We start from the raw sequence: 18,719 nt of genomic DNA on the forward strand, positions 1-18,719 counted from the left end.
CAATTTGGTTGACGGTATATACGTGTGGTGCTTTCCAGGTTTGTGAACGTGCCGGTGCGGGAAGCATGTGGAGCTTACGATAAGATTTCTACTGCTGGCGAAGTCAATTACTCGTTGACCATTATGCGCGCGTCCTCTAATGGTTCCCCGATGCCAGTTTTCGTCGAAAATTTTCACATTAAAATCAACAGTATTTTGACATCGTTTGTTGGGAGTGAATCAGTGTCTACAGGCGTGCATAAACTCGTCTTTTACTGCATCTTCCTTGACTTCAGTCGGGGCGTGCACTTTGATGAGCTAGAGGTTGAAAAAACGAATCCTGATGCGAATCGCGCACAATCTTTCGTTGATTGATTTGAAGTCGGTGACGTGCGGCTTGAGCTGTTTGTTCATTGCAACTGCAAACTCTTTGCGACCTGATGGTTTGCCATTTTTGAAAATTGTATGTGAATTCATATCGCTTAGCTCGCTACCGATTCTGGTTTCCTGGACTGCAATTATGCTCAATTTGTAAATCTCTACTTGTTGAAGAGGGCCTTGACGTCCCCTGGTTTGTTTGGGAGTAGGACCAGGATCCGAAAGAACAGTCCGTTAACCGTTTGCTTGGTCGTCGTCGTTTCTTTGTCCAATCCGAGACAAATGTTCCAGGTTTCTTGAAATGGAGTGATTTTTCCATTTTCGCAAAACCCTATCCAGGGGTGGCTACGTAGTTCGTGACATGATATTCATCTGAGACACTTAGGTGTAACTCAGCCATTCAGGCTACAGCTATCCCTCCCTTCTCCATTCTCAACCATGGATTGGGACAGGCTGCGGTGTAGTTAAAGCTTAAAATCTATATCAATATAAATCAGTCAATTCAATGATGAAGCGCATTTAAAAAAACATATTTTGGATTGCTTATAAATATAAATATTTGCTTGGCCCACCCTGGCCTTCAATAATGCCTGGATCTATCTGCCATTTTATCAATTCCTGCAGGCAAATGGATTGATTCAATAATAATAGCCGCAGCCGGTCCCAAGTCCGGTTGTGAAAAGGGCTCCCGTAATGGACAGCACGGCGTCGAAACCGCTAGTCGTGGGGCGGTCCGACGTCTAGGCACTACGATGACCAGGAGAATTGCTCCGCCTGCTGCAGCTGTTTCGTCACAATCTGTGGCGACCACTTCAACAGGTTCGCGTAGGTAGCGGTCTACAAGTACCTGGAAATTCTGCAAGAAACCCATGCTCGAGTTGGCGATCTGAAGGATGCTCTGCTGTCCGTATTCCTGCGGCAAACAGGCAGACTGTACACTGACAACTCCACTTCACTTGAAGGATCGATGTATGGAAGTCGAAGGCAACGCGCGGTAAACACGTGAATTGTCTTTGGCAGCCATTTTTCGATTTGCATTTGTCGAACAGATGGCTGTGTGCTGGGGAGCTCTTTGCTAAGACGGAGGGGTTCATGTGTGCCATTCAGGACGGTGTGGTCGCCACCCCAGCTTATAAAAAGCTCATCATGAAAGCACGGGCGGAGAACGACCAGTGCAGAATGTGTGGTTCGGCGTTAGAGACGTTGGACCATCTCATTTCTGGCTGTACTGTTATGGCACCGGTGCACTACATCACCAGGCATAATGCTGTATGTAAGGTTATCCATCAAAACCTTGCATGAAAGCATGGGCTGATCACGGGAACATGTTCAGTTTACCGATATGAGCCGCAAGCAGTACTTGATAGTTCTGCTTGCAGGATGTATTGGGACTGGCAAGTTCTGACTGATCGCCATACTGCACATTACAAGCCTGACGTACTGTTAATTGACAAGACGGGTCGCTCAGCCCGATCCCCTATAATAGCAACATTGAACGGAAATACGTGGAGAGGAAGGTGAGCTATGAGCCAGTGGCTTGGGAAATCAAAGAAATTTGACGTCTCGAGCGGGTGGTTGTGAATTCCCATAATATTTTCAGCTACAGGTATTGTACCTAAATCCCTCACGGCTTCCCTTGATATCCTGGGACTTTCACACAGCCTGGTTCAAACCATGCAGAAGTACACCATTCTGCATTCTGCTCGATGTTGCCGGGAGTTTTCTACGGATTATCCCAATGAACTACCACCGGCCACCACCACCAAGGGGCGCTGGTGCTTGGATGCAATTCCTCATTTATCGTTCGTCGAAGTCTCGCCACTTCATCGGACTGGTCGAGATTTATCTTTGATTCATCCGTAAATATTACTCTCCTTCACTCTTTCTGCGTTCAAAATTTATATTCTTTTGCAAATTTGAAGCTTTCCGTATACATTTTAGTTGTTAGTGCTTTCGTTTTTCTTACTCGCCTTCATTCTTACTTACGCGGTGCGACTTTCCCTGAAAATATAAAATTTCTTACAAGTGTCTGCGTACAGTTCTCGAACTGATATCTATTTGGTGATATTCCGGAAGTTCACTGCCTATTTTGTTGGATGTAAGGAATCGGTTTCTTAGGCAAATTTCCACGATCCTTCCGCGCATTCGCTATTCGGTTCGCCTTTCAAGTGTTTATAACACTTACTGTTTATAAATCTGCGTAAAAACTTCAGAACGGTTACTTGACTATATCCTACTCTCTAACCGATTGCGCTCAGTGATAGATTTTCGTCTCTTAACTCTACAATTGCAAATTTCTGCTCAATAGTTAACTTCCGTATTTTTACTGTTTAACACTATGGTCACTACTGAAAATCCCTTCACGCGCATTTTATTCCAAATTTGGCTTCGATTTCGATAAAAGGACCAGCTTCATAGTAGTGAATATAACAATATTATGAAAAACACCAAATCTGCATAATTGAAGTGTTTTCGAATCGAAGTTGCTATAGGGGTATATTGTAATATTTATCTGGCCACTATTAACATGATCACGAAAGTCGTAATATCTTGATGTCAACTTTTTCTTGGCAATTAGGAGTTGTTGATGAAACGTGGGTTCATCACTGTCGAAATCGAAACAGCAATCCAAAATGACCGGCCGGAGCCGCAATAAGGTCTCAAAGATTCGTACTTGTAGAAAGGTATCGAAATGTTAAAAGATCAGTGAACTAAGCCTGTGTAGATGAAAGAGGATAATGTTGTAGAATAAGATGGAATTTTGCTAAAAACAACATTGTTTTTAAGGTTTTGTGTAAAACAAAACCTTATTAAAATCGGTTTACTGTCGGTCGGTCTGTCTGTCTGTGACACGCATTTTTCTCAGAGACGGTTAAAGCGATTAACGAATTTGATGGAAAAGTGAGAACTGTAAACCCTCGCATACAATGAGTCACATCCTTTACACCTGGAGCTTCCAGCTTCTAGTTCCCCGAGTTGTTCTTTGTTACGTTCATTACTTATTAGGTCACATGTACCGCCGTTGTATGTTTTCGATATTTCTCTACCATTATTACAGAACTTTAACTTCGGTTTTAAATCTTGAACAAAAATTGAATAAATACTTATCCTTTTTTGAAATAATAAAACCTGTTTTTTATTCGCTAGTTTAATAAGTCTTCTTAGCACTGGTGAAGGGAACAAGTGGTTCCCGAAATATCGGTATTTGAAAAAATAAAAATATCAACACTAGCGAATAAGACAAGTCGGGAAATCGGAAGCTTGACGCTTCAGGTATAAGAGGTTTTGTGTTTCTCTATGTGAGGAGCATAACGTAGTTCTCCATTGGCTGATAGCATTGACCCAAGATATTTAAATCGCTCAGTTTTGGGCAGGTTACTGCCATTGCCAGAGCTGAGCGATTTAAATATCTCGAGGGGCAGATTACTGCCATTGCCAGAACTCAGGGATTAAATATCTCGAGTCAATGCTATCAGTCAATGGAGAACTGCGTAATGAAATTGCTTGACGCATTAACGCAACCTGGATGAAGTTGCACTCCACAACTGGTGTTCTTTGTGATCGATGGTGTGGTCACGTAATTCACGCTAACGAAAATTCACTTACCAATATTGGTTTGAATATCGAAGTCAATGGTAAGCAACCAAAAAGCCGGCCGAAACAACGGTGGCTTGATACGCTGGATGAGGATTTAAAAGCCCCGCGATTATATCCTGATCAGGCACTTGATAAAATAAAATGACGAAACCGATTACGACGAGCCGACCCCGCTTGTAAGCGGGACAAAGGCTGAAGAAAAAGATGTGGGGAGGGACGAGTGCACGACAACTCCGTGTCACATAGCTAAAAATATCATTTCCCTTTATTTTTTAGAAAGCGATTTAAATAAATCATTTGATGGAAACCCCTGTATTGATAATAGTTAACCTCATACGCTTCACTCACTACACTTCACATGATAGTTGGATTTTCATGAACCATGGCATGTGTATGCACGAGGCTGTCCTCTATGTCGGTGCAAAATTTAGTACACCTAGGATAAACTTCAGAGGAGTTTTTTAGTCAATTTCTAAAAGTTGATAATATACTATTAGTAAATTTATTTGAGCAGATACCGGAATGCATAATTACACTCAGATACTTATCTTTGCTTGACTGATTTTCTCCTTGTTTTCTTATTTTTTTACTTACCTCAAATTCAATATTCTTCATTACTCCAAGTATTATACCAATTTCGGAACCCTTTGGTTGTCTTTCATTTTTGTAGCAAATTCTCTATAAAGCAATCATCCCTAATTCGATCACTAGTTAAGCGGCAATTTTGCAATTTTCCAAGACTTAGGGTTGAAAATGAAATCATAAAAGATTTGTCAAGTATCTTCAGTTATAACAATCCCATGCAAAAATTGATAAATATAGTAGCCGGTGTTACTTCCATTAATATTCATGAAACGAACTTTTGAGCGAAATATTTTAGCTGCACAGATAGCTGAAAATTAAGTGAAAGAAACTGAATGAACTTGCATTTCTTCCAATAGAAAGAAGAACAAGTATCTTCCATTGCAATTTCATAAAGAATCACAGAAAGGTTTGTACATATTTGTTAACTCCTGTGAAACTGGTTAAACAGTCAATTCAAGCTGCGCCGCAAAGAAATAAATGTTGTAGGATTCTTTCTGGCGACCCGGAAGTCCAAACAATAATTTTTAGTCATCAGCACCATTAATCCTGAAATAAAGTTTACAGATTAATTAAAGATGAGAGCTGGCTGCCATGGGCAACAAATCAAAGTGTTACCATATCCCGGAACCTTGTCCCAAAAAGTCATTAATAAATTTGAATATATGCAGTGCATAATGGCGTTGTTTGCATACAATAGATATCAACTAAACGCGCTTGAGAAAGCACCAGATATACGAGCATTCCCAATATCAGAGCCGGCACTCCATTTACCATGTGGTAAAATCGCAATTTACACAGATCCAAAATAAAACGAAACGGAGCTGAACGTTAAAGTGAACCTCTCCTATACCTCTATATATGTATGATGTATCATTTTCGAAAAGGCTCGTATATATACACAAAGAAGACGGTCGTATGGGTGTGTGCTCGCTCAGCATTCTACGATAATATCCTGGCAACCATCTGGTCTTACTGATAACGAAAACTACATCATACAGCATCCGCACACAATATTTGAAAGTAGCACTGAACAACGAGCACTTCGCCAACAAAACAGCACAGGATTCAACCGCCCTCGCTCCATTCAAGGCAGCACCACCCCAAAACCACCACCCCGTGAGCAAACCAGCTGTAAAGTCGGCCCCGCCGTCATTGCCACTGCCACTGCTGCCACCCACCCGCTCTACCAATCCAAGTATAAATTTTATCGTATTTATGCATTTCTATGATAAATGAGGAAAAGAAAAAAGACATCGCTATATTTTATTCTCTTATCACTTAGCACCAAATGAATTCTGCCTCACCAACGTCGGCCTCTTATCTATTCACATCAATCAGGCAGCCTGATAAGATTTTGAAATGAAGGGTGCACTGAGAGAAATGGATGATAAGAGCTACATAGCTGGCTGTTTGAGAGCAGCGGAACCGGGGACTGGGAAGAAACAGTGTTGTTGATGGGGAAGTTTTGGGAAGTGTGGTTTTATTAGTTTCGTGTCCTTAAAGTGAGTTTTGAATGTTTAGTGTTCAACAGATTCCGTAGTCGAACAATGTCACAGTTTAATAGCGGTTCCAGTGTTAAAGGAGTCATTTGTGAAATGTGCAGATTGCGGCGATATATCAGATATTGAACACAGACATGTAATGATTTCTGTTTATAACCCATTGAAAGTAGATGGAGTAGTATTTTCCAAATCAAAGGAAAATTAAAATGATTTTTTGCAAATATAATGCTTGGATGAGGATATTTTCCACAGCCGGAGGAATTCATTTTTTGTGCCATTCACATACGTTTTCTAAAAGGTGCCTCATATATTATAAAATACGAAATTACAAACGAATCCCCCGTTCAATCTGTGAATCAAATATTTGGATTCCTCATCCAACACTCTTTCAATCCCTCGACTTATTTTATGTCTCACCATATTTGCGTTGATTTCTCAATTACTGAATGCGACACCGTACCATCCATGTGGCAGCTATCATTAATGATTTTTTTGCTTCTGTGATTTGATATATATTATATTATCCTTGTTTCTGTTTATTGTTCCTATATTACAATCGCTCCCGGTCAGCACGTGAATCTTAAACCTTTGAAGGGATTATTTCAGTGGAAATCTTGGTATTTGCAATAATCCAATGTGCAATGGGATCACTATCATAAAATAATATTGTTCGTCCTTTTTGGCCGCTTTTTGAAATGTTATAGAGTGGTTGTGCAGTTCCGTTTCCAGCTCCTTTTCAATAATTTCAAAATAGTTTAAGTAGAGCGTTGATTTGTGTTCAGTATTTAACTTGCTTACTATATTATTACTGAATCATCATCATCAACGGCGCAACAACCGGTATCCGGTCTAAGCCTGGCTCAATAAGGAACTCCAGACATCCCGGTTTTGTGCCGAGGTCAACCAATTCGATATCCCTAAAAGCTGTCTGGCGTCCTGACCTAAGCCATCGCTCCATCTCAGGCAGGGTCTGCCTCGTCTTCTTTTTCTACCATAAATATTGCTCTTATAGACTTTCCGGGTGGGATCATCCTCATCCATACGAATTAAGTGACCCGCCCACCGTAACCTATTGAGCCGGATTTTATCCACAACCTGACGGTCCTGGTATCGCTCATAGATCTTCCATCCTCATGTAGGGTGCCAAAAATTCTTCGGAGGACTCTTCTCTCGAACGCGGCCAAGAGTTCGCAATTCTTCTTGCTAAGAACCCAAATCCCGGAGGAATACATGAGGACTGGCAACATCATAGTCTTGTACAGTAAGAGCTTTGACCCTATGGTGAGACGTTTCGAGCGGAACAGTTTTTGTAAGCTGAAATAGGCTCTGTTGACTGCCAACAACCGTGCGCGGATTTCATCATCGTAGCTGTTAGGAGAAATGATCAACGGTCTCAAAGTTGTATTCTCCTATCCTTATTCTTCTTCGTGTTTGACCAGTGCGGTTTGATGTTGTTGGTTGGTTGGTTTTCGGTGCTGACATTGCCACCATATATTTTGTCTTGCTTTCATTGTTGTGCAGTCGAAGATCCCGCGCCGCCTGCTCGATCTGGATGAACGCAGTTTGTACGTCTCGGGTGGTTCTTCCCATGATGTCGATATCGTCAGCATAGGCCAATAGTTGGGTGAACTTGAAGAGGATCGTACCTCTTGCATTTACCTCAGCATCACGGATCACTTTCTCGAGGGCCAGGTTAAAGAGGACGCATGATAGAGCATCCCCTTGTCGTAGACCGTTGTTGATGTCGAATGTTCTTGAGAGTGATCCTGCTGCTTTTATCTGGCCTCGCATATTGGTTAGGGTCACCCTAGTCAGTCTTATGAATTTCGTCGGGATACCGAATTCTCCCATGGCCGTGTACAGTTTTGCTCTGGCTATACTATCATAGGCGGCTTTAAAGTCGATGAAGAGATGGTGCAACTGTTGTCCATATTCCAACAGTTTTTCCATCGCTTGCCGCAGAGAGAAAATCTGATCTGTTGCTGATTTGCCTGGAGTGAAGCCTCTTTGATATGGGCCAATCTGGGCGTATGGGGCTATCCGGCCTAGCAAGATGGCGGAGAATATCTTATAGATGGTACTCAGCAACGTGATACCTCTATAATTGCTGCACTGTGTGATATCTCCCTTTTTATTTATGAGACAGATTATGCCTCTTTGCCAGTCGCATTGATTCACTGTCCCATACCTTGAGCACAAGTTGATGAACCACTTGGTGTATCTGGTCGCCTCCATATTTAACCAATTCGGCTGTAATTCCATCGGCTCCTGGCGACTTATGATTTTTTAACCGATGAATTGCACGGACTGTTTTTCCTAAACTTGGTGGTGGCAGTATTTATCCGTCGTCTTTAGTTGGCGGGACCTCCAACTCGCCGATGTTCTGGTTGTTCAGCAGCTCATCAAAGTACTCAACCCATCACTCTAATATGCCCATTCTGTCGGAAATCAGATTTCCCTCTTTGTCTCGGCAGGATGAGCATCGAGGTGTATAAGGATTCATCCTGCTGACTTGTTGGTAGAACTTGCGCGCCTGGTGCGGTTGCTCCCTGTACTTTTCTAGTTCACAGACTTGTTGGTTCTCCCAGGCTTCCTTTTTCCGTCTGTGAAGTCGCTTCTCCCCTCGACGGAGTTCGTGATAAGTCTCTGTGCGTGCCCGCGTTCTTTGAGAATGCAACATTCCTCGGTGTGCGGCATTCTTCCGTTCCGTTGCTAGCTTACATTCATCGTCAAACCAGCCGTTCCGACTCGTTTTGCGGCTGGGGCCAAGTATGTCTGTGGCCGTATCCATGATAACGTTCTTCAGGTGATTGTGAAGACCATTTGTTGATGCTTCATCTCCAGATCCTCTGTCGACTGCAGTTCTTGCGGCATCCATTTCCCTCTTATAGGTGTCGCGGAGGGTTGTGTTGTGGATGGCTTCAGTGTTCACTCTCACCTGATTGTCAGAGGGGATTCTTGGTGGTATTGTTATTCGAGCTCAGCCAACGAGATAGTGATCCGAGCCTATATTGGCCCCCCTATATGTTCTGACATTCATCAAGGCTGAGAGGTGGCGGCATTCGATCAACACGTGCTCAATTTGGTTGAAAGTGGTTCCGTCTGGAGAGGCCCATGTATGTTTGTGGACCGCTTTCCGCGCAAACCAGGTACTTCCAACAACCATTTCATGTGACCCTGCTAATTGAATAATCCGCAGTTCGTTATCATTTGTTTTTTCGTGTAAGTTATGGGAGCCAACGTATCGCCTGAATACGGGCTCCTCCCCTACTTGGCTGTTCAAATCCCCAAGTATGATTTTAATATCATATCTGGGACAGGCTTCGTGGGTTCATTCTACTGCCTCGTAGAAGGTATCCTTCTCCAACTCTGCAGTCTCCTCTGTAGGGGCGTGAACGTTAATGAGGCTTATATTTCTAAATTTGCCTCGCAAGCGCAGACTGCATAGCCTTTCGCTTATATTTTCAAAGCCGTAAACAGCAGGTTTAATTTTTTGGCTGACTAAGAAACCTACTCCGAGCACATGGTTTACTGGATGGGCGCTATAATATATGGTGTAGCGGCTCTTCTCCAGGAAACCGGTCCCTGTCCATCGCATCTTTTGCAACACTGTTACATCAGCATTATATTGGGACAGGGTATCGGCTAGCTGCTGTGCAGCATTCGGTCTGTACAGGGAGCGCACGTTCCATGAAAAAAAGCGCAAATCGTTAATCCGTTGTTGTTGCGTGTTCGTCGTTGTAAGTTCCATCCTGTCCGAGGCTCCTTTTGTGGCTTCGTAACATCGGTTTTCGGTGTAGGGTTGTCAGCCCTACCCAACCCCCAACCTGGAGGGCCAGTTTTGTCCCGTTTTTAGGCGCGAGAGAGTCGCCTTAATCCTTCTCCGTCTGCAGTTTTTCATAAAGAAAGAACTCCCAGCGATCACCACGTGGAGGTGGAGATAGGGTTTGGTAGTAGAACTGTTGGTGTTGGTTCAGCAGGCGTTTCCCAGATTTTATGCTCCATCGTGGGTACCAATCCACGTTTTGCCCTGGAACATTTACTACCCTTTGACCGCCGGGTAAACATTGCCTTTGATCAGGTAAACATTGCGGATGTTAAATTAGAATACAGGTTAGCTGGAGAGCAGTTAACTTTTACTTCATTTAATGGTCCCGCCATAATTTGACGCTTTGGTAATAGCTATTAGTTCCTTGAGAATGCTCAGATACAGATTCATATTGATTCTGTCTCGCATCAATGGAGAGTAGGTGGGGCTGGGATCTTCTTTGCACACAATTTCACAAGGATCGAAAGTATGTTACTATGGTGGGTACTGGAGGATCAAGTAGGGAAACTAGGTTACTCTTTATCAATCAAACTTGAGAAGTTCTTTTATACATAGCAGGATTATTTTAGCTAATATCTTTGAAAGAGGAGGAATCTTGCCGGGTGCCTCTTTCCGGAATCTTAACGATCATTCCCTTCTACTACTCACTGGGAAAGATTTTGAATTACTAGAATATCTGTATGAGTGCAACTTTTCAGAAGGTTCAAGGGCAGCAGGACGTACTATGGTTGACAACAGTGATGGAGTGTTCCTTGAGACTCTCCACATCTGTGAGGACAGGATGAAATGTGCTGTGTCTACTACGAACAGGTCGTCATTGTCTTGGTTTTTCACTTACGTTTCGCATCCTCTTCGCCAGCAGTTATCTAGCATTTCTTGTTTTCTCGAAAGCATACGATAAGTATGCGTTGAAGTTCGGCCTCGTATGTATCATAAATTCAAAATATTTAACAATCAAGCCGGATATGATTGAACGCATTCTTGACTGCAACTGCTTCAGCGGCAAATGACTGTCAACCTGACCGGTTTGTCAAGAACTGTGGAACTACTTATGCAACACACGCTGTAGTTGTAGTCCTAGATCTAAAGAAGACCTTTCACCGGTTGTCACATAAACTCATCTGGAGATTTTGCGACAGCTCCTAGTATCAGAGGAATTCGTGCACTGGTTTAAATTCCTCTTCCGCCATCGGAAGACTAAAGTGTGACAGGTATATCAGAACAACCTCATACCTCATTCGGTGTTCATTAAGCAAGGGTCCTCTAATTCGCGTTGCCGGTAATTCACTTTGCTAAGTTTAGCCTGGGCATTGAATTCGAAGGGTTGTATAGTTATTGCCGAACTATTAATCATGTCTTTCTTCTTTCGTCAAATCTAGCTCAGCCCTTTTCAATTTTATCACCTTTATGATATGCCAAATGTTCTCGTTTAGTGTAGCGTAGAAATGCCGACTTCTGCTAAATAATCTTTCACCTGGAGAAGACAATAGAAATGTTAGATCTCACTGATCGAGCCGTGTGATATTCCCGCCGTAATTGTGTGCTGCTGAGGTCCATATTTCATGTTCCTGCATAGACTGCTTCAAATATATAATTATGTGTATCTCTCAGTGCTCAGCATATTTTTTTTATGAATGGAAGTGGGAATCTTAATAATCCACTAAAACCCCTCCCACTTCTCCATCCATATCCCCGTGAGACTACCGTAAAGTATTTCTTCGTGGGGAGCCCCTGGTTTCACCAGCAAGATAAAGTCACGTGTCCGCCACGCTTTCCAGGCTCGATCAAGTTTCTGCATCTTTTCGTGTATCGCAGTTAATTTGCTTCTGATCGAGATCGATTGCTTCTGATCCGATATCTAGGTTGAGAGGGTCATTTAACCTTCCTCTTTCATTCGCGAATCTCGAACAATGGAACATAACATGCTCCGAGTCCTCGAGTGTAGCAGCGCATTGGGGACAGTCTGGGGACTCGTTCAATTCGAATCGATACAAGTACTTCCTGTATCCATGATTCAATTCTTCGTATTTTCGCACGACTCATCCATCACCCAATACACAGGATTATTGTATAGCTACTGTGACTTTTTCCGGAGCTATTGCACCGTTGCTACCATCTCATATTGGCTTTTCAGAAGTCCACAATCACATCGGCCGGATTCGCCACCTCCTATATGCGTCGTATAACCTCAGCGCGATTGGCCGAAACGCCGAACTCACCCTTCTCCGGTTCACCGTGTTGTCAAATGGATTTCACAACTCCATCGATAAGCAGTCAACGACTACATTTTAGCCCTCCAATCTTAGGCACCATCCTTGCTGAAAGTGAAGTAGTCTTTGCCGCTTTTTTCCCGCGCATAGTCCAGGTGCCCCTTGAAGCTCAATTTGGCATCGATTATTATTTATTATTTTCGTCCGCCAGATCCAGTGTAACCTTTCGTAACCATGCTTTGATGGCATGAATGATTTCACTTCACCACCCCCAGGTCCTTTGCCAAATCAATCAACTTAGTCGCCAAGCGAAGGCCAAGCACTACGTCATATATTATATTCCACAGTAGGAGCTTCAACACGGAGCCTTGGGGAACACTTACCGACGGCCGATATTTCCCGAGCTAGATCCATGACCTTTGATATTGCATCGACCGTAAAACAGCCTCTCCAAAACCCATACTACCGCTCCGATAGACCATCCGCTAGCTCAACGAACGGAAGCAGCTTGTTATCATATCTTCCTCTCAAACATCATCCCCATAGTGTCTGAAAGACAGGTAGGGCTATATAAAATGTTGGTTTTTCGTACTTCGGTAGCAGAACCAACCTCAGCCTTTTTCACAGGGAGGGACACACTGCTTCTACCATGCACGATTCAAATGTGTTTATGAATCATGCGGGGTTAATTTCCAATGCGGACCTCATTATCCTCCTCGGTCACCCTCCAAGTCAATTTCAGAATTTTTCATTTCAAATTCAGACTTTTTCATTTTCAATTCAGAACTTTTTCAATACTTTACTATAAAGTTTTATACCAACTTTTCTCACTTTTCTCATCTCTGGATAAGGATGGAGCTGGGATTTTTTGAAATAAATGTAGGCTTTAATGAACCGGTCTTGGATGGATAAGTGTCTGAAAGTAATAGAAATGCCACAATTTAAACTTCTTAATAGCTGGAAGGCCTCTCGGTTGTCAGTGGACATGAATAAGATTCACGGCGGAATTAATTGCAGCTACAAGGGCGCGATTTTAGAGCTCATGAAAAAAGTAGCAGATTGAGGGGATTATATTTTTTTTCATACCGAATACCATGGATCTTTAAAAGAAATAATGATAGAAAATTGATGATCTGCACGGATTTTTTTTTCAAAGAACCCTACCTCCATCCTTATCCAGTGGTAAGAAGTTGGTGTAAAACTTTATAGCAAAATATTGAAAAAATCTGAATTGGACTTGGAAAAGCCTGAAGTTAGTTTGAAAAGTTTTGAAAGTTTGGAAAATTTGAAATCAGCCTTGCAAAACCTAAATATTGATTTGATTGCATCGGGCGCTTTTTAATTCAGACTATCAGCTTTCACGATTGCATGCTATTAACATAATATCCTGGTCCCAAGCCTAGGTAAAGGAGGAGGGTTTGAGGCAATGTACTCGGTACTATCCTCAGTAAAACAAAAATAAAATGCTGAGATCAGAGAAAGAGATAAATAGAGTATAGTTGGAGTTATTCCACTATGCTAAATCCAACCTGATCCCTCTTGGTGACAGGTCCCGCGACAAGCCGACCAAGAACATGCATACAATATCGTTACAAACATGATGATCGGATTGAGTCGCAAGCCTCGGAGAAATGCTAGGGCGTCCACCTCAGTCGACGCGGCAGGGCGGGCCTCGGTCCTGTCGAGAAACAAGCAAGGGTTTTTGACGCATGGACGGCGTCAGGACGTAAGCAAGTTAGTCCGAACCAAACGAACAAAACAAATACGTGTCTGCACGCTAAATGTTGGTACCCTGACTGGAAAGACGGAGGAACCCGCAAGAGCTCTTCGCATTGATATCTGCGCTCTGCAAGAAACCCGATGGTCTGGTGCCAAAAGCTGCGACATTGAGCGCGAACGCGGTAGAAATGGCTACAAACTTCTATTTTGGTAACCCACACACTCAATATGGTGTTGGCATTGCTATCTCAGAGGGTTTCCGTGATGCCATTAAAGAAGCCGAACGATTTGATGATCGACTGATGAAGCTCACCATTATATCAGCTGATCACACTATTCACTTCTTCACCTCGTACGCACCACAGACAGATCGACCTGATGGCGAGAAAGATGCCCTCTGGCAACTTCTCGATGGAAAAACTTGTCACGTGCCTACTGATGACTATATCATCATTGCCGGCGACCTTAATGATCATGTGGGTGAAAAGGCAGCCGGTAACAGGTGCCATTGGGAAAGGGGTTCGGAGCGCGCAATGAGGGTGGCGAGCGTATCATCGATTTTGCGGACATCCATGACCTTGTACTTATGAATACAAGGTTCATCAGACGATTGTCTCATCTTCCTACATTTTACAGTGGGAACAGTTAAACGCAAATCGAGTACATTCTCATAAGACGCCGACATTTTACCACTGTCACTGATTGTTCCCTATGAGACCATCGCACCTCAACATCGGCCATTGATTGCCGTCATGCGAATTAAGCCACCGATAAAACAGCGTGAGGAACGCATTGGCCCGCGGCGCATTAAATGGTGGCGATTTGGTGAGAAGAATGAAGAAACTATCTCACTCCCACGATTACCGACCATTACGAAAGTGGCAGAATTGTGGAACCAAATGAAAGACAGATAAGCGGTACATCAACCGAGATACTCGGCTTTGGAATGATAACGAAAGTTCAGAGGATATAGAACACTTCTGTTGCGTTAATGACAAGAACGGTACTTTGCTTACCAATCGTCAAGCCGCAACGGATTGATGGCGAGAATACTTCGAACAGATTTCAACTGAAGAATTTGCTCATCCTCCACTTCCACAATCATTGCCGACATTCAGCGCAACTGAAGGCGAGGAGGCAATAAAACGAATGAAATCGGGGAAAGCCATAGGACCTGACGACATCGCATCTGAGCTCTGGAAAGCGAAGAGCTGGGACAACAACACTGTGGCTCAGTGAACTCTTTAATCGGGTTATTCAGGAAGGAAGAACATCATCTGACTGGCAAGAAAGTACCACTGTTCCAATATGGAAAAAGAAAGGTAGTCCAGCAGCATTCTTGACAATCGTATTCGCGAAATCGTTGAAATAACCCTGAATCAAGCCGGATTTGTCAAAAACTGCGGAACTACTCACGCAATACACGCTGCGCGGCTACTCATGGAAAAACACCGTGAGAAGCATCACTCTCTTTGCATTGCATTTCTGGATCTAGAGAAGGCGTTTGACCGTGTACCAGACGAACGCATCTGGTATGCTTTACGACAACACTTAGTACCAGAAGAACTCGTGCGCTGGGTTCAATTGCTCTACCACGATCCGAAAAGTAAAGTTCGAAGTGTGGCGGGTGTATCAAAATCGTTTCGTGTCTCTGTTGGTGTTCATCAAGGAAGCGCCCTCTGACCACTCCTCTTTGTTCTTGTTATGGACACCGTCAGACGGGATATCCAACATCCAGCATCCTAGCATCTGATAGTAAAAATGATCTCGAGGAGCCTGTTCAAAAATGGAATGATCGCCTCATGCAACACGGTCTCAAATTGTATCTAAATAAAACAGGCACAATCATTGTCAGCAGCAGTGATCTACCCAGAACTGAGCGATTTATATACCTCGGGTCAACGCTATGAGCCAATGGAGAACTGCGTTATGAAATTGCTTCACGCATTAACGCAACCTGGATGAAGTGGCGTTCCACAACTGGTGTTCTTTGTGATCGAAGTATCAACGCACGTCTCAAGTCTAAAATTTACCGCAATGTTGTCCGTCCTGTCGCTCTCTATGGTTCTGAGTGTTGGCCAACTATAAAAGTCAATGAACGGCGTCTTGCGGTAATGGAGACGAAAATGTTGCGTTGGACTAGTGGAGTGACACGTTTTGATCACATTCGAAATGAGGTGCTCAGAGGTGGCGGCGAGGAAGATGGGGCGGCAACCCTGTCGGCCAAACCAAAACCAAGTGGCCGAGGAGAACCTCCATAGCGGTGGCACCGGGAGACGCTGTAATCACTTTGGTTTTCCGGCCGTGATTCAGCAGGCGAATGTTCCAAAGGCCTAATCAGGGCGATCAGACCCGAGTCTGCACGGGGACTCATCTGAAGTGGCAAATTGGTCACGAAACCTTACCAAGGGTATACTGGTACCATGGGAACCGGGAAAGCCCCTGGACTCACATACTTCGGGTGAACTCCTGTTGTATGTGGGGACAGCTCGGTTATTTGCGGTTGGCCCCCCTAGTGGGAGTTTCATGGTGGTTGTGGTTATGCTCAAGCGAGAAGAGACCTTCGGGCCTCGACGTGGTGTTGCGTATCAACACGGGTGCCGTACTCCATAGTTCGGTAGAGATTTAGGTAATTCTTGCATCCCCCAGTATGAATGCTAAGCCATGCACTTGGTATAGACTGGTACCGTTGTTGCTTGTCTCAGCGGGGCTCTGATTGTGGTCACAAAATCAATCCGTGTCTGAAGAGGACCGTAGGATTGAGTCTCACGACAGGTGCCTACGTAAAACACCATGGGCTTCACATTCGAAATGAGGATATCCGCGATCGTTATGGGGTTGCATCGATCGTAGAAAAATTGCAAGAAAGGCATCTTCAATGGTATGGTCACGCAATTCGTGCTAACGAGAATTCACTTGCCAAGATTGGTCTGCACATCGAAGTGGATAATAAACGACTAAAAGGCAGACCGAAACAACGATGGCTTAATACGTTGGACGGGTATTTAAAAGCCTCGAGATTGCACCCAGATCAGGCATTCGATAGAGCGAAATGGCGAAACCGATCACGACGAGCCGACCCCGCTTGTAAACGGGACAAAGGCTGAAGAAAAAGAAGAGTACCAGCTTTCACGAATGCAAATTGTAGAGAAGTTTGGCAACTTTTTTGGGCAGCGCTCCTTCCAGAGTCGAGTTAGGGTTTGCGTCTGTTCCAGATGGCTTTCACAAGCTACCCCTCCTGTTGTTGTTATTGAGTGTACAGAGGAGGATCTTATTGGCTTCACTAGCATCTTTTTGTGAGCTATTGTACTTACGACCCCTCATGATTTTTCCGTAGGACCAGTGCTCGTCCTGTCGCATTGATTCTGACTGACGCTTTGCCTTGTTAGTAGGTTAACGAAATTGAATGGATTTCCCCGACTGACCTACCGTAGGACCTGCCAGTAATAGTGATCATCGATTCGGTCGCAAAATTGAACCGGATATACTTTCTTTGCCACGTTTCCTGATCACTTTAATTTCATATTATTTTACTGAGATTAACATTAGATGGCTTACCTCAAACCCTCTTCCTTTATTTAGGATTAGAGCTAGCATTTTATGTAGACAGCATAGTAAACTTTTTGTTTTAGATCAGATCCTCCAAAATATTTCCTCTCTAATGTCAGATATTCTATTCTTTTCGATGTTTTCCTATCTCCAATTCCTCTCAGTTTATTGCCAACCTAATTTGTTAATAATACCCGATCGCGTTTATATGTTGCTGATTTTTCGATGCTTAATTACTTTGGAATGAAAATTTCATGTGATATGTTATCGCGCTGAACCTGTTACAATTACGAATATCACTTATGTTCTATTGTTTAACGAATTTTGAATGCCATCAGAAAGGTATTGTACACCGACAAAGAGAAGTAACAATCATTTGTTCGGGTAGAATGAAAACTGTACAAGTGGAAAGTGATGAGCTCATGGTTGTCTATAAAAAAGTAGATAATGAAAAGCCGGTTAGGCATTCCCTTATCTTTTTCCGTAGTTAATCACTAACTTCTTTTTTCCTATTCTAGGTGACTGTCAAGATCCGGTAGAAGAAATTGCAACGGAAAGAGGTAAGTTCACTATTTCCAAAATTCGGACTAATTATTATGTTGGGGTAGAAGTTGTGATAAAAATGCTTCCCCCCTTCCCTATTTAATCGCGTTATAAAACGAAACTCCATTGTTCTGTCTCCGCTAGCTCCCAACTATTTATAATCGCATGAACAACATTAAATTCGAATAAGGCAGCATCTCAAATATATCAAATTATTAGATCCTTCGTTCACATCTTTTCTGGTTTTATCTCTTGCTCTTAATACTACCTGTACCCTTTATCGCAAAGAATGCAGCACACTCTGTCGTCGTATCAATTCCCATCATATATATGACGCCGAGTTACACCAGCCAGCATTCTACGTTCCTTAATCGTTTGATTACGATAGAATAGCTCTGGTGTTTTTGCTTTCGTTTCCACTCTGCCAGCTCTATCTTCCTACCCTCTTTCTCTAACCCCTAACGTCTATTATGTATCCATTCTGAAGCTTATTCATATATATTTCGTACAATACAGAGTGTCTCCCTAAGATGACAGCCGAGACGACAAGTGAAATTTAGATATGGTCTTTTATATAAAAGCGTCTGGTCGAAGAAGATAAGGAGAAGAAGGCCAAGCCACAAGTCTTGATTCTCCATGGGAGAGGGCAGCAAGAGATTCCGTTTGAGAAAATCTCAAAATAAAAATTTATGTGTCCTAAGAAGTAACTCGATTATAAATAGGATGTCATAACAGTTTAATACATGTAAAGCACATATCATTGCATGCAGGCTACTAGCATCTTACCCCTTGCTGAACTGTGATTGCGATGGATTGTACCATGTAGTT

General features: G+C 43.1%; 1 protein-coding gene across 4 annotated transcripts in view; it reads left to right on the forward strand.

Annotated features, from left to right (window-relative positions):
- The window catches only part of LOC119651880 (zinc finger protein ush), a 139,771-nt gene that overhangs the window by 64,061 nt on the left and 56,991 nt on the right, over window positions 1–18,719 (forward strand). For 3 of the 4 annotated variants that reach the window (XM_038055696.1, XM_038055698.1, XM_038055697.1), the window contains exon 2: window positions 17,867–17,908. In XM_038055696.1, the coding sequence (XP_037911624.1) occupies window positions 17,867–17,908 (42 nt within the window). Of the gene's footprint in view, window positions 1–6,040; window positions 6,178–17,866; window positions 17,909–18,719 lie in introns of those variants that run through there. The other variant, XM_038055699.1, reaches the window with a different exon arrangement.

The sequence above is a fragment of the Hermetia illucens genome, chromosome 3 (assembly GCF_905115235.1).
Source record: "Hermetia illucens chromosome 3, iHerIll2.2.curated.20191125, whole genome shotgun sequence".
Taxonomy (NCBI): domain Eukaryota; kingdom Metazoa; phylum Arthropoda; class Insecta; order Diptera; family Stratiomyidae; genus Hermetia; species Hermetia illucens.